Below are 24,318 nucleotides of genomic sequence, written 5' to 3'. Positions count from 1 at the left end.
GCCACCCACCTCACCTGGCAAACCTATGTTTTTAAAATTAAATTAGCTTTGGTGTTTTCGATTTTTTTTTTAAAGTTTGACTCCCAGAGATAACCACTATTGACATTTTATGTGAATTATTACTTTTTTTTTTTGAGAAAGAGTCTTGCTCTGTTCAGTCTGGAGTGCAGTGGCATGATCTCAGCTCATTGCAACCTCCGCCTCCCAGGTTCAAGCAATTCTTGTGTCTCAGCCTCCCAAGCAGCTGGGACTACAGGGGCCCGCCACCACACCTGGCTATTTTTTGTATTTTTCGTAGAGACGGGATTTCTTCATGTTGGCCAGGCTAATCTCAAACTCCTGACCTCAAGTAATCCACCTGCCTCAGCCTCCCAAAGTGCTGGGATTACAAGCATGACCCACTGTGCCCAGCCTTTATTTGAATTATTCTTTAAATATACTATAAATTCTACGAAGGGTAGAAAAGCTACACTGGAAGGTCTTGCATCTTTCACATATCATATCTTTGCCATCATACCAAACTAGGTAAGGAGAAAAGTAAAAGATAAAATAAAAACAGCTAAAAAAGTATTACTGGTAAATTCTACCAAATATGTAATGAAATATAATACCAACACTACACAAACACTCCCAGAAAAAAGGACAGAACACTTCCCATCTTATATTAAACCAAAGACGTAACAAGAAAACTACAGACTGAGCCTTCATGAACACAGATGCAAACATTTTAAACAAAATTTTAGTGAATTCAGTTCAACAATATATAAAAAGGATAATACATTATGACCAAATGGAGTTTATCCCAGGAATGCAATGTTAGTTCAACATGTACAAAAATCAATGTAATCCACCCTATTATAAACTGAAAATGAAAAGATATACAGCAATGAAAAATGATGAGTGAAAAAAAGGTAGGCCAAAACAACAGTATATACAATATGATTTCATTTATATAAAATTTACATAGGCTGGGTACACTAACGCATGTCTGTAATCCCAGCACTTTGGGAGGCCAAGGCAGGCAGATCACTTGAGGCCTGGCCAACATGGTAAAACCCTGCCTGTACAAAAAATACAAAAATTAGCCGGGTATGGTGGTATGACCATGTAGTTTCAGCTACTTAGGAGGCTGAGGTGGGAGGATGGCTTGAGCCTAGGAGGCAGAGGTTGCAGTAAGCCAAGATCACGACACTACATTCCAGCCTGGGTGGCAGAGCCAGACCCTGTCTCCAAAATAAAATAAAATAAAATAAAATAAATTTTTACATAGTCCTAGCTACTCAGGATGCTGAGGTGGGAGGATCACATGATCCCAGGAGTTTGAGGCCAGCCTCGGCAACACAGTGAGACCCTGTCTCTAAAATAAAATAAAATTCTATAAAATGCAGGGTTGGGGGCAAGCAGAAGGAAGGAAAAGAATATAGGAGAGAGGGAGGGACTACAAAGAAGCACACGGAAACTTTTGGTGGTAACAGTTATGTTCATATCTTGATCACAGTGAGTGTTTCACAGGTACAAGTATGTTCTGTCAAAACTCATCAAACTGTACCCTTAAAAATATGTGCAGCTTGTTATATGCCAATTGCAACTCAATGAAGCTGTGAACAATAACAACAAAAAAGTACTCCTTATACCTATATAACCTGGGAGTGGGGAGAGCAATCTACTAATTTCCTAGGAAATGTTACTAAAGTTAAGTAATCATGATGGTAGTGCCAGTATATATTGCTGATAACAAGGATCAGAAGAATATCAGATAAAACTCATTCCTAAGGCACCTGGAACCCAGCAAAGACAGAATTCTCTTTTGATAATCTAATGTAATATCAATCTCTTTTGATAAATAATGTACGGCCAAGTTCTGTAGTTCCCCAAGAAGACACCAGATTAAGACAAAGCAGTTAGAGTATCATGAATTCCCATGAACTGATACTGCAAAACTCTTTCATATACACACACATGTATTTGTACATATTTACGTGTATATATAAGCTTTTTATATGTGTATATATAATGTAAATGTGTGTGTGTATATATATACATAGTCTTATATAAAAAAAGGATCATTCTATAATTTTTTTTTTTTCTGTGACAGGGTCTCACTGTGTCACCCAGGCTGGAGTACAGTAACACATAATAGCTTACTGCAACCTTGATCTCCCAGGCTCAAGCAGTCCTCCCACCTAAGCCTCCTAAGCAGCTAGGACTACAATGCATGCCACTATACCCAGCTAATTTTTGTTTTTGAAAAATTGCTATTTATTTGACCAGAAAAAACTTTTGGACTTAGGAAATGGCAGTAACTGGTACATACATTAATTCAAAATACTTTCATAAAGCAGCAAATAGAATAGTTCCCAATCTTTTCACCGAGAAACATTTGAAAGAATGCCTAAAACTTAATCAGTTTATTTAGGTTTTTAATCAAGAAATCTAAAGCAGCCAATCAGATTTTCTAATTACCATGAGATGACCAGGTTAACAACCTTGAGGTTGCAGGAGCTTTTAAAAGCTTTATTTAGGCTGGGCTCAGTGGTTCATGCCTGTAATCCTGGCACTTTGGGAAGCTGGGATGGGAGGATTACTTGAAGCCAGGAGTTTGAGACCAGCCTGGTCAATATAGTGAGACCCCATCTCTATAAAGAGAAATAAAACTAAATTAAAAAAAAAGAAAAGCTTTGTTTAACCTATGCATTCTAGCTAAGATTTGTTTGCCTCAGGCTAGTAATCACAGGTCCATGTGCCAGATACCTTGCACACACAAAACTGAGTAATACATATCATGTATAAAAGGTAAAGACCATATGGTCCCTGTATATTTAAAAGGAATAATACCTAATTCTCATGGGTGAACTATTAGTGAGGGGCAAAGAGACAGAAGTTACTAACTCACAAGGGAGAACCAAGCAAAGTCAGTAGAAAAGAGAAAAGTCCTGCGCTCTGGGAATGCTGCAGAATGGGCGCTGGAAGGTTTCAGGGACCAGGCGGCAATCCAGGTCATACCAGGAACATGAGTGGATGTCAGTAAGTGTGGCAAAGGACCTTCAAGCTGAAGAAAACTAAACGAGCCAAGACACAGAGCCACAGGAGTACTGCCTGTTCAGAGGACAGTGAAGCATTTGTTCTGGGTAACACGATGTGAACTAAGAAGAGACATAAAACTCAGGAAAACCTCGCCCAACGAGAGAGTCCAGAAACAACGCTGGTCTGTATTTCTTAACAGCAATTCAACACAGAATCTGAGGTGGCCTGCAAAACTAACAAGAGAGCAAATTATCTTCCCAAAGGCAGGGGCACCACATGCTCTTTGTGGAGGGTCAGTAGCCAAGCATCATGCTGCAGTCCCTCCCAAACCCCACTGTGACACCCCAATAATCAAATTCACTAGCAATAACCTTCCTTAATAGAAAATCTCTCCCCTCTCAAAATGTAAAACAAAAAAGATAAAAGCAAAGAAAATAGAACAAAAAGAGACCATCGGAGCAAGCTTTAGCCCTCATAAGTCACCCCTACTGAGAACAGGGTCTACCCCATTACAGAAACTGATTTGTAACACTGTTCCTACTACATCCTCCTCTTCAAAAAAAGTAAATAAACACCACACAAAATATAAACTTATCCCAAATAAAAGTCAGCATCAACCTAAGGATCCTACTGTAATATTACTACACTAACCCAGGATATTTTAATCCTCTTCCAACCCATTTCCAAAAAACTCCTCATCTGAGACCTCTGGAAGCATTACAAATACTGTTGCATTACAGTCCTCTTCTTGATGTAGTCTGAAGTTCTGAAACAGAAAAAAATTTACATATTTTTCTACACCACCACTGAGGGTTAATTATCATAAAAGGCCTGCAACCAAAATCCCCATCCCCTTGATTCTCAAGCTATTAGAATTTTTCCCTCATATCAAACAAATGGAAAACACACATAAAAGATGAAAAGTCATGCTAAAATTTTAAAAAGACGAGCCATGGTGTCTCATACCAGTAATCCCAACACTTTAGGAAGCTGAGGTAGTTAGATGGCCTGAGCTCAGGAGTTTGAGACCAGCCTGAGCAATCTAATGAAATCCTGTCTTTACAAAAATACAAAAATTAGCTGGGTGTGGTGGCACACAACTGTGTTCCCAGCTACTTGAGAGGCTAAGGTGGAAGGATCGCTTGAGTCAAGAAGGTGGAAGTTACAGTGAGCCATGAGGTGCTACTGCTATCCAACCTGGGCAACAGAGCAAGATTCTGTCTCAAAAAAAAAAAAAAAAACCACATGAAAAAGAAACTGTGTCACCACACTAACAGTCTAAACTTTGCCTAAGACAAAAAAAAGTTTACTGGGTTTACCCAAGCTACAGGCATATTATAAAGTACTCAAGAAATTAACACCTTATAAAAACAGTGAAACAATTTTAGGTGGGAGCATAAAATTAAAATCATCTCATCCTCTGGCAAAGGGTTCTTCCAAAATGCCAAGTCCACAAGAAGGGATGTGTGGCAAACCATCTGCACAGGGTTATCTCTCATACTTGCCCACTCTCAGGCCAACAGCCTTTACCCTTTTGCCCAGCCCCACTTCAGAGGTGCAGGAATATTGAATGCCTGCTCAAGGTAGACCAAGGAGCCTTGACGGATGTTGGCTGGCTTTTTGTGCTGCACATGATGTCCTCCGGCACCTGCTGCCAATGCCTTAGCTTTGTCAAGTGCTTCTGGACCAGTGCATATCTCCAATATTATTTATTTTTTAGTTCGGAGGCATCCTCATTGATAACTTGTTCTAGTTTCTGGACAGATAATTGCAATCCTTTTTTTTTTTTTTTTTTTGAGACAGAGTCTTGCTCTGTCGCCAGGCTGGAGTGCAGTGCCACAATCTTGGCTTACTGCAACCTTCACCTCCCAGGTTCAAGCGATTCTCCTGCCTCAGCCTCCCTAGTAGCTAGGACCACAGGCATGTACCACTATGCCTGGCTAGTTTTTTGGGTTGTTTTTTGTTTGTTTGTTTTTTTGGCATGCGGGCGTTGATTTTTTTTTTTTTTGTAGAGACAGAGTCTGACCTTGTTGCCTAGGCTGGTCTCAGACTCCTGGCCTCACACCATCCTCCCAACTCGGCCTCCCAAAATGCTGGGATTACAGATGTAAGCCACTTGCCCTGCCCAGATTTACTGAATAAACCAAACACTTTATAAATGGGAAACAAAAAGTTATTATAAGAATTCAAAAGTAGGAAGGAGAGATCAGTTTGGTTCAAAATGGTCCCAAGAAAGTTATTAATACTAAAGGAAGTGATTCTTGAGATGGGTTTTGAAGAATGGGGAAGAATTCCCTGAGATACAAACAAATGAATTTGATAAGAAAGGAAGCTAAAAATTTTGGATATTTTGTTTTGAATTAAGAATGTATCCTAAGCCAAGCACTGCCGCTCAGGCCTGTAGTCCCAGCACTTTGGGAAGCCAAGACAGAAGGATCACTTGAGTCCAGGAGCTCAAGACTAGCCTGGGCAATATAGTGAGACCCCCGTCTCTACGGAAAATTTAAAAAATTACCGGGAGCAGTGGCGTGCACTTGTGGTCCCTGCTACTATGAAGGCTGAGGCAGGAGGATTGCTTGAGCCCAAGAGGTGGAGGCTGCAATGAGCTATGATGGTACCATTGAACTCCAGCCTGGGCGACACGGTGAGACCCCATCTCTAAGAAAACAAAACAAAACAAACAAAAATGTACTCCAGTCATTGTCATTTCCTTGAGATGTTAAGATTTAAATTACTTCGGATTTTCTTAATAGAATGAAAAGGAGTTGGAGTGGTGGAGAGGAAAACGCATGACATGCAGGAGGGTCTCCGACACCAATGCATCGCCACAACTAAGTGAAGCAGCCCCAAGCGATGTTACAGTGGGCGACAACGCTGAACAGGGAGCTCGGGGGCGACAGTGGGAGATCTAGTTACAAAGCAATAAATCCTTTAGACTGGCCTTTTTGGAGATCATAGACGCTCTCTGGGACTCAGTCCAGAGCTTCAAAAAACGTGGAGACGAACTGCGCCTTAGAACGTCTGCCCTTGGCCTTGGCAAGGGCTCCTCCCCATCCCTCGCCATTCACCGTCAGGGGCCGGCCTGGCGGGGCTCGCTCTCACCTGCGCCTGGATGCAGAGGGAGATGCAGTCGTGCGAGAGCCGGTACCTGCGCAGCAGCCGCAGGCATTTCACCAGGTGCTCCTCCCCCGCCGACAGCTCCTCGGTGTCGATGTGGTTCACCCCGAGGTGGAACTCGATGACCGCCAGCCTCAGCGCTCGCTGGCCTACCGGCCCCTCGGGCTCCACCACCTCAGCCGGCAGCACCAGGGTGTGGTCATCCGCACCCGGGCCGTCGTCGGCCTCAGGCCGCTCATCCTCGTCCTCAGGCGTGGGGCCGAGCAGCGCCTTGACCTCTTCCAGCAGCGCTCGGGCACTGTATTTGGACTTGTACGGTTCCTTCTCCGGATTTTTATGCAGTTCCAACCGCGACAGGGCCAGCGCCGCCTGGAATTTCTCGCAGACCTCGGCCCACGGAACGTTCGCCATAGCGGCCTCTACTGCCTGGCTTTCCTCAATGTTTGCAGCCGGGGCTCCCGCCTTCCTTCTGCTTTGCGACGCTTTACTTACGGCTCTCGACAGGTCGGGACTGCTGCGGAACGGGAACCAATAAAACCCGCCCGTAAAAAACCGCAATACGCTCGTCAGTGGCCAATGGGAAGACGGAGCAGTCACCACAGCAACCATTCTCATGGATATGAAGTTGTCAATGAGCATGTTCCCGCCTCCTTCCCCGCCCCCTGCAGCCGTGAGTTTCTCTCTATTTTTACCCTGTGAGGACGGATTTATATAAAAATGTTTAATATCGGCTTACTTGAACGAAGCATATCGGAATATTGTTTACAAGTATGGCTAGCTAAGTTTACTCGCGTTAATTGATATTAACTGAAAGGCAAAAACCTTTAGACATTAAGTGTATACCCCCAGCCTATCACTGGATAAAACTTGTTTTAAAAAAGGCCAGGCGCCTTTGCTCACGTCTGTAATCCTAACATTTTGGGATGCCCACACTGCCGTAGGTAACATAGCAAGACCCATCTCTACAATAATTTTTTTTTAGCTGGGCATGGTGGCGCGCGACTGTAGCCCCAGCTACCATGGAGGCTGAGGCGGAAGGATCGCTTGAGCTCAAGAGGTGGTTACAGTGAGACGGCCTTAGAAAAGAAGAAAAAACGAGCATTAGAACAAATACCTAATGCATGTAGGACATAAAACCTAGATGACAGGTTGGTAGATGCAGCAAACCACCATGGCGCACGTATACCTATGTAACAAACCTGCATGTTCTGTACATGTATCCCGGAACTTAAAGTAAAATAAAAATAAAGACAAAAGATTGAAATGTAGCCAAGATCTGATTGAAATGTAGCCAAGATCTGATTTTTTTTTTTTTTTTTTTTTTTTTTTGGTTGGAGTTTCCCTCTTATTGCCCAGGTTGGCATGCAATGGCGGGATCTCTGCTCACCACCACTTCTGCCTCCCGGGTTCAAGCGATTCTCCTGCTTCAGCCTCCTGAGTAGTTGAAATTACAGGCATGCGCCACCACGCCTGGCTAATTTTGTTTTTTTTGTTTGTTTGTTTTTTTTTTTTTGAGACGGAGTTTCGCTCTTGTTACCCAGGCTGGAGTGCAATGGCGCGATCTCGGCTCACCGCAACCTCCGCCTCCTGGGTTCAGGCAATTCTCCTGCCTCAGCCTCCTGAGTAGCTGGGATTACAGGCACGCGCCACTATGCTCAGCTAATTTTTTGTATTTTTAGTAGAGACGGGGTTTCACCGTGTTGACCAGGATGGTCTCGATCTCTTGACCTTGTGATCCAGCCGCCTCGGCCTCCCGAAGTGCTGGGATTACAGGCTGGAGCCACCGCGCCCGGCCAATTTTGTATTTTTAGTAGAGACAGGGTTTCCTCATGTTGGTCAGGTTGGTCTCGAACTCCCGACCTCAGATGACCACCCACCTAGGCCTCCCAAAATGCTGGGATTACAGGCATGAGCCACCCTACCCGGCAATTATTATCAGTATTAATATATAATCTCTTGATCGAGAGCCATAAATATACAAAACAGTGATGATAAATATTTTCACTTTTACCCTGAAATACGGGTTGTAGGAATCTGTACAACTGCCCAGGGTAACAAGAGCTAAGTCCCACAACTGTGAAAGCCACCTCATATCTTTTACCTTCCTAAGTTATCAAGTCAAATGGGGAGGGGTGATATAAGATTTTAACTATTAAGCACCAGCTGTGTAAAGTGCTTCAAGACATACAAATGAGCATTGATTTTAGAAGGTCATGGACGTACAGTTTGAATCTCAGATCGACCAGCTTTCTTATTGACAAGTTAGGTTTTTTAAGCTTCAGGTTTCTCATAGTAAAATATAAATACTACTACTTACCTCCACAGAATTATTCTGAAGAATAAATAAAATTAAATGTCTGTCCTTTTAAGTGTTAATGCTCCTAAAAATTCCTTCCTAAACCTTATCCCTGGGAGATCTTATCCATTTCCAGGTCTATCATTACATGTGCTGCTCACTCCCACAACTTTGTCTCCATTTACAAATGGGAAGGAAGGGGCATGTGAAGAGGAAGATAATACTTTTTTTTTTTTTTTGTAGAGATGGGGTCGTGCCATGTTGCCCAGGGCTCAAGCGATCCTCCCACCTTACCCTCCTAAAGTGCTGGGATTACCAAGCCCAGCCTCTTCTGTTATTTATTTATGAGACGGAGTCTTGCTTTGTCACCCAGGCTGGAGTGCATTAGCTTGGTCTTGGCTCACTGCAACCTCAGCCTCCTGAGTAGCTGGGATTACAGGTGTGTACCACCACACCTGGCTAATTTTTGTATTTTTGGTAGAGATGGGGTTTCACCATGTTGGCCAGATTGTTCTCGAAACCCTGTCCTCAAGTAATCTGTCTGCCATGGCCTCCCAAAGTGCTGTGATTACAGGTGTGAGCCACTGTACCAGGTCTCTTTTGTTATTATTAAGCCTAAAACCAAATAGTACTATTCCACCTCCTAAATAGCTCTGTGTACCTCTTTTTATCTCCCATTAGTTTAAGCCACCATTATCTGATTACTGTTTTTTTTTGAGATTGAGTCTCACCCTGTCACCCAGGCTGGAGTGCAATGGCATGCTCTCAGCTCACTGCAATCTCCACCTCCCAGGTTCAATCAATTCTCCTGCCTCAGCCTCCCGAGTAGCTGGGATTACAGGCACGCGCCGCTAACCTTGGCTAATTTTTTGTATTTTCAGTAGAGATGGAGTTTGACCATGTTGGCCAGGCTGGTCTTCTCTTGACCTCGTGATCCACCCACCTCGGCCTCCCAAAATGCTGGGATTACAGGCATGAGCCACTGTGCCCAGCCTCATCTGATTACTTCTAATAGGCGGTCCTGCCAGTCTGGCCTCCTATCAGTGCATTCCCCAGTACGCTTAAAATGATTTGGGCCAGGTGTGGTGGCTCACACCTATAATCCTAGCGCTTTGGGAGGCTGGAGTTGTGGGGGGAGGAGATCGACTGAGCCCAGGAGTTAAAGACCAGCCTGGGAAACATGGCAAAACCCCATGTCTACAAAAAAAAAAAAAAAAAAAAAAAGTTAACCAGGCATGGTGGTGGATCCCTATAGTCCCAGCTACTTAGGAGACTGAGGTTGGGAGGATCACCTGAACCTGGGAGATGGAGGCTGTGGTGAGCTGTGATCAAGCCACTGCACTCCAGCCTGGGTGACAGACAGAGACGCTGTCTAAAAAAAAGGAAAAAAACTTGTTCACTTGTTCAGTATTTAGTGTCTGTCATTTGCCAGGCACTGTTGTAGGTGCTGGGAATTCTGTAACAAAAAATGTACAAAAATTCACCAGCCTGGGCAATGTAGTGAGATCCTCAGCTCTACAAAAAAAATTCTTAAAAGAAATATTGGCCAGGTGTGGCAACACATGGCTATAGTCTTATCTATGTGGGAGACTAAAGCAAGAGGATTGTTGGAGCTCAGGAGTTCAAGGCTGCAATGAGCTATGATCACACCACCGCATTCGATCCTGGGCAACAGATATACCCTGCCTCAAAAAAAGATAAAAATCCATGCCCTGGTATAGGGAAAACAATAAATATATTAAATACATAAACCATAATGCAATGATTGGAGATCTCATGACAGATAATTAGAAAAGGCCAGGCATGGTGGCTCACACCTATAATCCCAGCACTTTGGGAGGCCAAGGCAGGACGATTGCCTGAGGCCGGGAGTTCACGACTAGCCTGGTCAACAGAATGAGACCCCAGCTCTACAAAAATTTAAATATTAGCCAGGTTTGGTGGTGCCTACCTGTAGTCTCAGTTACTTGGGAGGCTGAGAGGAGAGGATCACTTGAGCCCAGGAGTTCAAAGATGCAGTTCTGCCTTTAGAAAACATATGCAAAGGTGACAGACAAGTATGCAAACACTTATATGAGAATGTTAACTTAGGGTTGTTTATAATGGTGAAAAATTAGAAATAACCAACATGGCCATCAAGTACTGGTTAAATGTATAGTGGCATATCCATGCAAGATAACAACTCCTTCAAAATTGTCCTTGTAGGCTTGTACACAATTGTGCATAACACGTTGAGGGGGTGAAAGCAATTCACAAAATTAAATGATTCCAATTTTATAAATGAATATGTAGAAAACTGCTCACTAAAATATTAGATATGAGGGTGACTATTTTTTTTTTTTTTTGAGACAGAGTCTCACTCTGTAGCCCAGGCTGGAGTGCAATGGAGCAATCTCAGCTCACTGCAACCTCTGCCTCCCAGGTTCAAGCGATTCTCCTGCCTCAGCCTCCCGAGTAGCTGGGATTACAGGCGCACGCCACCACGCCTGGCTAATTTTTGTATTTTTGGTGGAGATGGGGTTCCACCATGTTGGTCAGGCTGGTCTGGAACTCCTGACCTCGTGATCCACCCACCTCAGCCTTTCAAAGTGCTGGGATTTTGCTTATAGCCATTACTGGAGATAGTGAAAAACAAAAAACAAAACAAAACAAAAAAACTAAGTGCTGGGATTACAGGCGTGAGCCGCCATGCCTGGCCTATTTGTTTTTTTCTCTTATGTTTAGATTTTTATGTCTAGCTTTTATTATTTTTATAATAATATTTTCGTTTTAGAAAACAAAAGCCACCAAAATCAAAGTATTACTGTCTTTATTGTGGTATAGAGTTTTATACATTAGCTCATTTTATAGTAAAAACATTTATGTACAACTGTAGAGAAACCACTGCACAGATAGCTCCAACTTAAATTAGAAAATGGTCTCTGTAGAAAATAGTAAAAATTGTAACATTTACCAAGCTAGCCCAACAAGTTCAGTTAAACCAAATAGTAACAAAATACATTATACATTTATAAATACAGGCTGAATTCTGGGATCCAGGAGAAACTTTAGTTCCATTTATTAAAATAGCCATGTTTTAAGTTATGTGAAGTGAAATTTCTATTAATCTTCCCTCTTACTCTAAATCTGTATCTGATTATTTTTCTTTATGCTAAATCCATAATCCACAACATGGTTTTTCTAAAGGAGAGGTACCATATCCTTTTAATCAGCTTGATAACGTACCCATGCCTATCCAAATAATGAAATAGTTCGGTTGTTATTAAAGCATGCCCAGTATTTGGGCAAAACCAGAATCTAATAAATTACACTGTCACCTAATACCCATGGCTTGATGGGAAGTCATGAGGAACAAGGGTAAAGTGATAGAACTATTAAATGAATCAAGGAATAAAAGCCAAGAGAATTCTGAGACCAGAGGGCAAGAAACATCTACAAAGGATTCAAGGACAGAACTGAAGTTCAAATAGAAAAAGGATGTTGCCTCAAGGATCAGGAGGTGAGCTGGCTATCAGAACCCCTAGTACATGGTAATCAAATACAGCACAGTTAGAGATAAAGACTGGATTAAGCAAGAGAAACCAGGACCTAGAAAGATTCTAGGTGTTCACAATAATTAAATGAAAACAAGACAGATCATGTGGCTTTAAATTTCCTAGCATAGTATGTTCCAGGATTCCCAGTACAGAAAGAATCTCTGGGAATTAAGGCGAGAAGATAATGCCACTCTGAACTTCCTGTGCTATGTAGAATGTTTCCCAGAGAAATAATATCTGAGAAATCAGGCAGAGTTATCTGGCCAGGGGCTACATCAAGTTCTTCAGTTCCCTCAAAACAACTTAGCCACATATGATCTGTCTTAAAAGGAAGCCTCCAAGCAGCTAAAGCAAACTTTCAACAGAGATTCAGTTTAACAAACAGATGCTATACTGTGGCTTTAGGAACTAGGCCACTGACTACCTAAAACCCCAGCTTGCCCACTTGAAGTTCACCTCTAGAAACATTAGTGATCTATGAAGTTTTCACCATTAAAACAATGCTTTATACATGCAAATCATACTTATTCTTCTCTTTGCTCTTCAGTTATGAATTTGTTACCTTTTCACATTTGATTATTTCCAGTGTGTGTTTTTTATTTTTATTTTTTTACATACTCTTCGGCAATGCAAATCTGTGCCCCCTACTTCCTTAAGTCCTTCTTGGTAAATAATGTTTATCTTCCAATAGGAAGAAGTAGAGTACATTATCATTTAAGCACAATTTATCCAGCCTTCTTACAAAGAAAGCTATGGAGTCACCTTATACATCTGAAATACCTCAAAGACCCTGACTTTCTATTAAAATGTACTTTTATGTATACTATCTGTGAAGAATTCACTGAACCATGAATCACCTTATAATGAGAAGCTAAAAATATATCAAAATGCACATAAGTATAGATAATCTATATCAAACATACTACGTCTTCCAAATCTAGAGCATACACTGGTATAAACTGTATTACAACCCAGCTAAGTTTGAAATCCTGTTTCAAAACATTGCTCAGTATTAAGTCTCAGTAGACAAATAATAGGACCACATGAGAAACTGTTCAGCAGGTGGCTGAGGAAACCTTAATTTCCAAAGGCTCAAAGTGGTCCTCCAGAGACTGTTACACTCCCTTAGGTATTTACTTTAGGGAAGGACACTATTAAGAGACACTTTAGAGTATAAAGACAGGTGAACTCACGAAGTATAGGCAGATACATGCTTGATTTTATCTTCTAATCTATAGATAATGCATTAGATAATGCATTAGAATAAAAATGTAATGAATTCATACACCCTTCAAAAGGAAAAACTGATGAAGAAGTAGAAATAAAGTTATAAATGATAATGATCAGATGAAATAATTTAGATGAAGCTTGCTTGTGTCTGAAAGAGACAGGGACTCAGCAAGTGGTCAAAAGGAAGCACAATATGCTTTTAACTTTGCACGAAAAATAATGTTCAGTTCTATACTGCCAAACATCATTCTCTTTTTGCTATATACATCTTCTATTTCTAATTATCGACCAAACGCTTTACTGAAACTCCGCTTCTGGCCTTTGTCTTGGGATCTGTTACTTTTGTTGCCACCTCCTGATCGCTGTCCTCGGGAGCCTCTATTGCCTTCCCGCTGTCCTCTGAATCTTCTGTTTCCGTCCCGCTGTCCCCTGAAGCCTCGACTCCCTTCCCGCTGACCCCTGAAGCCTCCATATCCTTCCCGTGGTCCTTCAAGCTCTGGTTGCTCTGTGGCCACAGAGAGCTGCCAGCGTCTCGAATCACGCCATTTCTCCTGTTGAGATAAGGTTTTGTTTTCACGTGCTGTGATTTCTACAGAATTTTTTAAAAGCATAAGAAAAACAAAAATTTTGCCATTTCTTCAAAGAAAAACCAAGATGATAACCTAAGTGCTTAATCGGTCACTGGTCAAAAATTATACTGGCCAACCTTCATGGTCCAAAAGCCAGTGTCACTGAAGTGTGAGAAAATATAGTTTCACTATGAGAAAGAGCCCTCATCACTACTTCATTTATTAAGTTATTAAACCATTTATTCAACTCAATTGCTACAGGGTATCTACAGCCAAAAGTAATAAAACAAATATATTAATGCATGCATTTCTCTTAGTACTGAATAAAGATGTGGCGATTTTAAATGTCTATGAAAGTCAGTAGGCCGAGAGTGGTGGCTCACGCCTTGTAATCCCAGCACGTTGGGAGGCTGAGGTGGATGGCTCACCTGAGGTCAGGAGTTCAAGACCAGCCTAGCCAATATGGTGAAACCTCATCTATACTAAAAATACAAAAAATTAGCCAGGTGTGGTGGTGGGTGCCTATAATCCCAGCTACTTGGGATGTTAAGGCAGGAGAATCACTTGAACCCTGGGTGGCAGAGGTTGCAGTGAACCGAAATTGCACTATTGCACTCCAGCCTGGGCAACAGAGTGAGAATCGGCCTCAAAAAAAAAAAAAACCCCTCCCCCCACACACACACCTGTTTAACATATATAGTGTTAAAGGGCAGGGAGAGGTGGATATTGTTCACAACTTTGTAGAAAGGAAATACAGAAACCAGGTGGATCAGACTACAAAAATACCATAATTAAAAAGCTAGAGGGAAAATTCCAAAATTTAATTATCAATTATCTCTTACTAATCAGAACTACTGTATCCCAATCTATTATACTCTATTTTCATAATTAACATTCTACAATTTAGGTACGTTAACATTAAAATCTAAGAGAAAAGAATACCTGTATTTCTGTTACTGATGCAGTAGGTACATCAAAGCAAACACCCTAGAAATCAAAGCAAACAGAAGTTAATCCAACCAACACATGTTAAAGATACTCCCTTTAAAAGACCACATATTCTGTGAAAAAAAGAAAACAAAAAACATAAAGAAAAAAAAACCCAGTATAATTTTAGATGAACTTTAAACCAAAGCTAATACATTATAGTTCCCAGAAGTATACTGCAGAAAGCCAATGAATATTGAAAAAAAGAACTCCAAACAATTTAGAACTTTCTAACTACAGAGAGTCTTAGCTATCACACTGTGCTAACCCTCTAGTGGCTATGAGCTACATTTTATTGCTGAGCAAACAGGCTTGGAAAGGTTAGCTGACTTGTCTAAGGCCCCACAGCTACTAAATGGAGCAAGTATTTAAAATCTGATCTGTATGGTTCTAAAACCTATAGTCTAAACTATATACTGCCTTCCATCAGAAAAGCAATGCCAGCTATTCAGGATGACCTAATTAAAAGCAGAAAAATAAGTGATCTTCTATTGTTAATTTTCTAGTTTTTCTTAATTCAGCCTCCTGTAAAAGAGCATGAAAAAAATAATATAGGACACCATCTTTTTTTTTTCCTCTTAAGATAGGGTCTTGCTCTACTGCCTAGGCTAGAGTACAGTGGTGCACTTAACAACTCACTGTAACTTTTAATTCCTACAGGTGCATGCCACTACACCTGGCTTTTTTTTTTTTTTTTTTTTTTTTTTGTAGAGACAGGGTCTCACTATGTTGTTCAGACTGGTCTCAAGAATTATCTTCCCACCTCAGCTTCCCAAAATGCTGAGATTACAGGTGTGAGCCATGGCACCTAACCAGGACACCATCTTTAATATTAAGTGTCATCCTCTCCAATCAAGGACATCATCTAAAAATATAGTCAAAGTACATGTTAACTAACATTTGCACTCCTCTCCCTGCTGTCTTCAACTGCAAGATTTTATAAGGAACACCCCTTTCACCCAAAAATTTACCCAATTATAACATGCATATCATCAGCTACTGGTGGATTTTGCCATTCACGGGAATCTTCACTTACAGTAATATTTATTAAGTAGAGTATAATATACCAGGCATTCACTGGGGAGAGGTAACTAGAAAACAGTTGTTGCCTGAGTGTTCTTGAGGCTCTCAGTAAGCAAACACAGAAAGCTAAAAGTTTACCGGAATAAACACGTGTCCGAAAGACTTTGAAGAACAGATAAAGATACCCCTAACATTGCCTGGTAAGATGTGAGGCTAAGCAAAGTCATAAAAGCTACGTTGGAGGAAAAGATTACTCTAAATAGTAGGTTCAGCATGCACTTAGGATGAGATAAAGCATAGTGTACTGGGCACTGCTGGAGTAAATGGTGTTGGTAGCAATGAGGTAGAAATGAAGCCATAAGGCTAGCAGAGGCCAGGACATGAAGGATCTTATCCTCCTATGAAAGGGTTGAGGCTTTATCCCACAAGTTTTGTGGAGTTTCTTAAGGAGATAAACAACATGGCCAGACATGCAATAAGTTGAAGATAAACCTGAATTGGTTCACTAGGCCAGTAGAAACCTGGAAACCCAAGATCTTTTGGGGACTCCACCAAGTCAATATTTTCATAATAATGCTGCCCTTTCTATACTCATTCTTCTCAAGGGTACAGCGGAGTTTCCTAGACACTAAATGACATGTGATGACATCACTACTCTGATGGCCAATGAACATGATATTGTGTTTTAGAGTTCCAGTTTTAATTTCTAATATAAATATCAATAGATACAATCCATATAAACAAAAGCTTTCCCCAGCATTTGCTAAAGGGATTGTGAAACCAAAATGTTTGAGCATTGCTGTGATACCACTCATATTTTCTGCCTCTATGGATTTGCGTGCGTGCGTGCGTGATAGTTTATGCCACTAACCAAGAAAAGGACTCAGAAGAACACTGGGTTTGGAAGGCAAAATTTTTCATTTTTCATTTGAATTCAAGATTCTGAGTAAGTCCAGTGCTAGAATAGGACTGCCAAGAGAAAAAAGATTCTGAAACTTTACTTGAAATAAGCTATTTAGGTGGAGATGTCAGGGAAGCAGCTGGATCAAGTCTGGCATTGTGAGGATAATGGTTCGGGCTGGAGATAGAGGTAGAGTAGTTGTCAGTGGCAGAGTGGCAACTGAGGATCATGGATGAAATTACCCAGGGAAGATGAGAGAGTGAAAAGATGCAGCATCCCCAGAGAAAAGGAAGAACCCACATCACAGTTTTCCTCCCCACATTTAGCCCTTTCAAGGTTACAACAGAGACCCCAGCCTTACCAGCTTTCCTTTGAGAAAAACCATTCCCTTCACTTTGGAATCAATCTCCTCGCCCAGCTGCTCTTTAAGTTCTTTCCAAGCATAACTAATATTTGGCATTTCAATTGAGCACTGCAAAATCATTGTCACAAAACCCTTACAGAAGAAAGGGGAATAAAATTAAAGTGCTGAAAATAAACCTAATTGATAAATACCTGCTTTCATGAATCTAAACTATTTCTTGAAAAGTTCTTCCTAAAAACATAAACCTAACATGTACACACAATTAGTACAAACAGTCCCCGGTTTTACTTGGGGAACTCTAAGACAGGTTGACTGTACCAATGTCAGTATCTTGGTTGTGGTATTATAGTTTTCCAAAATATTACCATTTATGAAAGCTGGGCAGAGTATACAAAGGATCTCTCTATATTATTTCTTACAACTATATGTAAATCTACAATTATCTCAATAAAAATTTGAAATTACAGGAAGAGAAAAAAGCATACATCTTCTGAAGTTTCTAGGTATGCTGAGTAAATGTATCATATGCATTTATGCATATATGTATTTAGGCTACTTTAGGATTAAAAATATTAAAAATCACATACCACAAAATTTACCAATCGAAAGTATACAATTCGGTGGGGTTTTTTTGTTGTTGTTTTGAGTATTTTCCTAAGATCTGCAACCACTCAGCACTATCCAAAATTTCAGAACATGTCATAATCCACCCAAAAGAAATCTACTAGCTACTGACATTCCTCCACAGCCACCAGGGACCACTCATATTTTCTCCCTCTATGGATTTGCATGTGGTGTGTGTGTTTAAACATGGAAATTATTGGTTCTTTTCTTTTTTGAGACAGACTCTCTGTCTCCCAGGCTGGAGTGCAGTGGCACCATCATGGATCCCTGCAACCTCGACCTCCTGGGCTCAATGATCCTCCCTCCTCCCATCCCAGCCTCCCAGGTAGCTGAAACCACAACATGCCACCACGCCCAGCTAATTTTTTATTTTTATTTTTTGTAGAGATAGAGTATCACTAGGTTGCCCAGTCTGATCTCAAACTCCTAGGCTCGAGCTATCTTCCTGCCTGTGGCTGCCAAAGGGCTGGGATTACAGCCATGAGCCACTGCATCCGACCAAAAATTGTAAAATACAATTAATACTTTCCTACCTTCATGAGAAAGTGAAAACTGGGAAGTTTAAATGAAACCCTTTCACATCCTGCTCATATCCCAAATTATGAAGTGTCAGGAATGTGCCAGAGAACTTTACCACATTTGAGTTGATCAAGGAGCGCTGGTCTACGGACGTGGCACCTGAAATATGGGCCAGTGCTGCTGCCAGAGCTTCCACAGCTCCCTTTTCCTCTATTAGCTTCTCAGCTGACTGCTTGAAGTGACTAATGGCAGTGGGAGGCACGGAATCCAAAAGCCTGTTGTTTGAGAGTATGTTAGAAAGGATACTAGAAGTAGACAGATTGTATTTCCAAGACATCTCAAGATAAATCAATAACTTTCCAAATCTTTCACATGTGTAATACATTATTTTGATGCAATGTATATAATCATATTTTTATAGTAATAAATCCATTCCTTTGACTGTATGTAATTCTAATTTACCACTTACCCCACCATTCTATCCTAAGGAAATAAAACAAATTCACCACAGTGTTACTTATAATATACAAAAAGTATAAATAATTTTAAAATGTGCATCATCTGGGCTGCTTATATAAGCCACAAAGCAGATACAATAAAATGTCATATTACCATTAGATGTGATGATGAATAATGTTGAGAGTTTTTATACATTCATGTGTTACTTTCTGGATTAGAAAATACCTATTTCCATTCTGAAGTTTAAAACAGAGCTGGGTGTGGTGGCGCATGCCTCTAGTCCCAGCTACTTGGGAGGCAGAGGTGGGAGGATTGCTTGAGGTTGCAAAGAGCTATAACTGTGCCACACACAATCATTTTAAGAAATACCATCTCTTTAAAAAATAAATAAATAAGAAAAAAAATCATTTTTTTAAACTGAAAAGTCAGTTTAAAAAAATGATAAGCACCTTTACAGGACTATATGTACATTTTTAAGGGAGTCAATATTATCTTGGCAATAATAAATGTCCTATTCAAAGTTGAAAGAGATCATCCAGTCAGGGCTGGCACTCTGGAGGCTGTTTGTTGTATACCACCAGCATCTTTGTCCCATTCCCCTTCCTGGCCATCTAACCCCAAATGTCCTTAACTGGCACCCAAGGGAACCCATCTGCAGGACACTTTAAAAAAAACATGCCATGCTAAAATAAATTTGAAAAATGCAGTTAAATACACTCTTCCTTCCTTTCCTGTCTTCCTCCTTCCTTCTCTTTCTTTTATTTGAGGCAGTGTCACTCTGCCACCCAGGGTGGAGTGCAGTAGCACAATCACAGTTCATCACAGCCTCAACCTCCTAAGCTCAAGCAATCCTCCCATCTCAGCCTCCAGAGTAGCTGGGACTATCGGCATATGCCACCACACCTGGCTAATCTTTGTATTTTTTTTAGAGACAGAATTTCACCATGTTGCCCAGGCTGGTCTCGGACTCCTGAGCTTAAGCAATCCACCTACCCCAGCCTCTCAAAGTGCTGGGATTATAGGCATGAGTCACCAAGCCTAGTGCAAAATTCTTTCATTTGCAAAACTTTCCTGAACTTTTTTTTTCTTTTTATTATTATTTTTTAAAGACAGGGTTTCACCACGTTGGTCAGGCTGGTCTTGAACTCCCGACCTCAGGTGATCCACCCACCTTGGCCTCCAAAGTGCTTGGATTACAGGCGTGAGCCACCACACCCGGCCCATTTTTTTCGAGACAAGAGTGTTGCTCTGTTGCCCAGGCTGGGGTGCAGTGGCACGATCTCAGCTCCATGTAACCTCCACCTCCCGGGTTCAAGCGATTCTCCTGCCTCTGCCTCCTGAGTAGCTGGGACTACAGGTGCATGCCGCCATGCCGGCTAATTTTTGTCTTTTTATTAGAGTCAGGGTTTTACTACGTTGGCCAGGCTTGTCTCGAACTCCTAACCTCGTGATCCACCTGCCTCAGCCTCCCAAAGTGCTGAGATTACAGGCATGAGCCACTGTGCCCAGCTCCTGAACTATTAATATACTGACTGACATCCAGGATTTCCTTTGATCGTGGACTCCCTGTGTCTGTTTGTAAAATAAGCATTTAGAGTAATTGTGGAAATCCCTCTAAAAATGATGCCCAAACTCAGTGGTTCTTTAACAGAGAACGTAGCTTACCACCAGGAAGCATCTGGAAAATGGTTTCTGGTTTTTATAATGCCAATTCTACTTACCCTGAGTATGCTGCACAGGAGAATCAGCCACGGATCCTAAACAGCTAATTATCCTTCCATTTGCAGGACAATCCCATAAAAAATAATTCTCTTGCCTCCAATGCCAACAGCACCTCCATTTGGCAAACTGTTAACCCAATCCTCACCATCTAGACATTTACTATTAAAGAAACAATCAACTTTCATCCTACCAGGTGAGGAACTGGATTAACAGATTTAGAATGTAATCTGTGGTCCAATCAGCCAGATAGAAATAAATAGAAATAAATTTCTATTTATACTAAATACAAATTTATTTAGTATAAGCCAACTTACACTATACCTAAGATATTATCCCTTAAAATATCCTAGACAAAGCAAACTATTTTAATAGTGGTTTCCTCTGGTAAACAGGATTGGGCAGGGATGAGTAGAAACGAGGATATCTACTTTGTGAAATTCTACTTCAGCACTGTTTTTCTGATAAGCAGGTTATCAGTTAAAAAGACTAGGCTGGGCATGCTGGCTCACGACTGTAATCTTAGTATTTTGGGAGGCTGAGGTGGGAGGACTGCTTGAGCCCAGGAGTTTGAGACCAGCCTGGGCAACATAGCCAGACTCTATCTCAAAAATAAAAAAATAAAATAAATTTTTAAGAAGTCAAATCTTATTACTGTACAAAGACATGCAATATTTGAACAAACACTAAACAGACTGTAACTGTGGTAGTGAACATACCTGATGGCATCTTTGCTGGAAGCTTTTATTATTTCTGTTGCAGAAGGAACACCTATTCGTTTGAACTTAATTCCCTACAAGAAAATGAACTACAGTTTAATGTGCAATGGACATAAATTGTTTCCAATAAGATTAGTAGTCCTCTAATTTTTTAATATAGACCAAATGAATTTATTATACTAAAAAATGAACTTTTAATTTTAGATTTATAGAAAAGCTACAAAGACAGTGAAGAGAGCTCCAGGTTTCTACTATTGTTAACACCTCACACTGCTATGGTATATTTGTTTCAACTAAGAAACCAACATTGCTAAACTATTAACTGAACGCCAGACTTTATTCTATGTCTGTCTTTCCTTGTTTTTCAAGACTTTTAACAGTTTTAAGGAGTGCTGGTCAACGGTTTTGTAAAATGTCCCTCAATTTGAGGTTGTCTGGTGTTTTCCTCATGCTCAGGGTTATATATTTGGGGGAGAATACTGGAGGTGAACGAACGCTCGCCTCACCACCTCTATCAGAGGCACATGCCTATGTGCCTGTCACTGATGATGTGACCCACGATCACCTGGCCCAGGTAGTGTTTGTTCATCTCTCCACTGTAAAGTCCTCACTCCCCACCTTACTCTATTCTTTGAAATCAAGTCACCAAGTGCAGTCCACTCAAGAGGAAGGAGACAAGTTAAGCTCCTGAAGGGGCAAGTATCTAACATACACTATTCCAGTTCTTCTGGAGGAAAAATTAGTCTCTTCTCCCCTTTATCGTTCTGACATACTCTCATTCATTTGATTTTCAAGCAATTCCTATAGCCCCCAATCTGGTTCATATATCATTGTCTGAAAATCACCTGTCAAACATACGAAAACAAAACCACTGTTTTCAACTGCAAAGTTACTTCAAAATGGGCCCTTTATCACAGGACAGCATATGTACCTAACAATAAGCTTTCAGTCATGGCCACACACTAGAAAAATACATATATATATATATATATTTTAAAGTGGACAAAAATCGAAGAAACCAAAGACTGACTTTAGAACTCAACATTTGCTGAATGAAAGGTAAGAATCATAGTTTTACCGCTTTTTGCTCCACTTGTACCAATTGATATTCTTCCTTGTGCTGATAAAAGCAGATGCACACCCCCGTCCTTCCAGCTCTGCCCGTCCGCCCCGATCGATGAATGTAGGACTCTACATCCTATTGAAGTAAAATACAGGAGTGACACTAAACCAGAAAAAGAACAAACACCTGAGCAGCAGGTCAGTGAACACTAGCAATTGTGCTTATATATCTGGGGGCATGAGGGAGAAGGTCCTTTAGCACTTCAATTTAAAGATCTCTGGCAATTTTTAAAACTTCTACAACAATGGTCCCTGTCCTGTAGGCAAATTTACAAAAAGCGTTGTCTAAATAGTGCTTGTCCATTAGAGGTATATATATAATTCCAATTTTCAATCTTCCAGTAACCACACTGAAAAGATTTCTTTAAAAAGTTTAATTTTTAACTCAATATATCAAGTCTTTTTCTTTCGTTTGAGACGGAGTCTTGCTCTGTCCCTCAGGCTGGAGTGCAGTGGCATGATCTTGGCTCATTGCAAACTCCATCTCCCAGGTTCAAGTGATTCTGTTGCCTCAGCCTCCCGAGTAGCTAGGACAGGCACCTGACACCAGGCCTAGCTAATTTTTGTATTTTTAGTAGAGACAGGTTTTCACCAGGTTGCCCAGGCTGGTCTGGAACTCCTGACCTCGAGTGATCTGGTCACCTCAGCCTCCCATAGTGCTGGGATTACAGGCATGAGCCACCATGCCGGTCAATATATCCAAGCCTTATCATTTCAATATACAATCTACACAAACCAGGGTACCAATGCAATACTTTTAATTCTTTCATAAGTCTTCAAAATCCAGACTGCCTAATAAAAAGTTAAGTACAGTATGTATTTTACACTTGCAGTACATGGATCAATTCAGATCACCTACATTTCAAGTGTTCAACAGCTAGTGGCTACCATATCGAAAAGTTCAAAAGCCTAAAGGCTCATGAAACAACGTTTATATCACATACTCATAGGGCTTCCTTTTTAAGAAGCGGTGAATTCATAATCTTCAGGTATTTTTCTCCATTGTTGTAAGCAACCTTTAAGCACAGGAGATTTGCCAATTTGGGTGAGATTATGAGGTCTTCATGTTGGAAGTGACTGGAACACCTTTAGAACAACCTTTACTTACTTGAAGAACTATCCACATCAAGTAAACTATGCTTCAGGGTCCTCCCGAGAAGTTTCTATAATTCACAAACCTAAGTATCTCTAACCACAGGTTAATTACAGGCCCTTTCTCTCCCTTGTCCTCTAGGTTCATGCATTTATCCATCTTACTTACCCCTATCCCGTCTAAGTCCTTCCACCCATCTTCAAGGTTTGGCTCAAAAATCACACTACATCCCAAAAGCTACCTTTTGAACCTCTGTCCGCTGACTGCACTTCTATTCTAGCGTCAGTTCTGAGGGGAGGGTCTCATAACAGGTACATTCTAAAAATCACCCTTGGCATCCCAGCACTCAAAAGATAGTTATTAATATGCTAAAGACATGCAAGTAAATAATACAATTTCCAATTTGTTTAATACCCCAAAGAGACAAAAGAAAATAAAATCCAAGCATAAAACACATACCTTTGGTGGAGAGCTTTGTATAACCAAATCAACCTCAGGGATGTCTAACCCACGTGCAGCAACATTGGTTGCCACCAAAACTCCAAAACTACCATTTCTAAACCCTTTCAGGGTAATTTCCCTTTGTTTCTGTGGAATGTCTCCATGCAATGACTGGGCATCCTGCCAAATAAATAAACAGACGTAAGAACACCAGATCCAACAATGCTTTTTCTCATCGTGAATTAGGCCTGTAAAACATATTCATATTTTGGTGATATGCCTGTTGAAAATATTACAAAGGGGAAAATGTTGTCTCGAATGGATAAGCCTCAATATTATTTCCAAATCTGCAATCATCAATTCCAGCTGTATCCAACTTTACTTACTGAAGTTGAGAATATCAGACAAGAGAGATCAAAACTATTGTCATTGTAACCTTAGGTCTGAGCCACCCTTTCCTCATTTGTACAATGAGATGCCATGACAGATTAGGTAAGCTCTAACATGTACACTCTAACCATTAGTTGAAAGAAGTGAGGCCAGGTGCAGTGGCTCATACACTTTGGGAGGCCCAG

General features: G+C 40.8%; 2 protein-coding genes across 2 annotated transcripts in view; both read right to left on the bottom strand.

Moving 5' to 3' along the window:
• Window positions 1–6,629, bottom strand: part of KIFBP (kinesin family binding protein) — a 30,452-nt gene extending 23,823 nt beyond the window's left edge. Inside the window, exon 1 of the mRNA XM_012451428.3 lies at window positions 6,127–6,629. Coding sequence (XP_012306851.1) covers window positions 6,127–6,552 — 426 coding nt within the window. The 5' untranslated portion in view covers window positions 6,553–6,629. The remainder of the gene's footprint in view (window positions 1–6,126) is intronic.
• A 4,600-nt stretch (window positions 6,630–11,229) lies between these two features.
• DDX21 (DExD-box helicase 21) overlaps window positions 11,230–24,318 on the bottom strand; it is a 29,086-nt gene continuing 15,997 nt past the window's right edge. Inside the window, exons 9-15 of the mRNA XM_012451427.3 lie at window positions 23,762–23,923; window positions 22,166–22,285; window positions 21,088–21,161; window positions 18,306–18,465; window positions 17,045–17,179; window positions 14,715–14,759; window positions 11,230–13,754 (exon numbers count right to left, since the gene is read on the bottom strand). Coding sequence (XP_012306850.1) covers window positions 13,485–13,754; window positions 14,715–14,759; window positions 17,045–17,179; window positions 18,306–18,465; window positions 21,088–21,161; window positions 22,166–22,285; window positions 23,762–23,923 — 966 coding nt within the window. The 3' untranslated portion in view covers window positions 11,230–13,484. The remainder of the gene's footprint in view (window positions 13,755–14,714; window positions 14,760–17,044; window positions 17,180–18,305; window positions 18,466–21,087; window positions 21,162–22,165; window positions 22,286–23,761; window positions 23,924–24,318) is intronic.

Source organism: Aotus nancymaae, unplaced genomic scaffold (assembly GCF_030222135.1).
Source record: "Aotus nancymaae isolate 86718 unplaced genomic scaffold, 86718_ANA_hifiasm-v0.15.2.pri h1tg000010l, whole genome shotgun sequence".
Lineage (NCBI taxonomy): Eukaryota > Metazoa > Chordata > Mammalia > Primates > Aotidae > Aotus > Aotus nancymaae.
The sequence above is the reverse complement of the archived record's forward strand: the minus strand, read 5'-3'. Positions and strand labels throughout refer to the sequence as shown.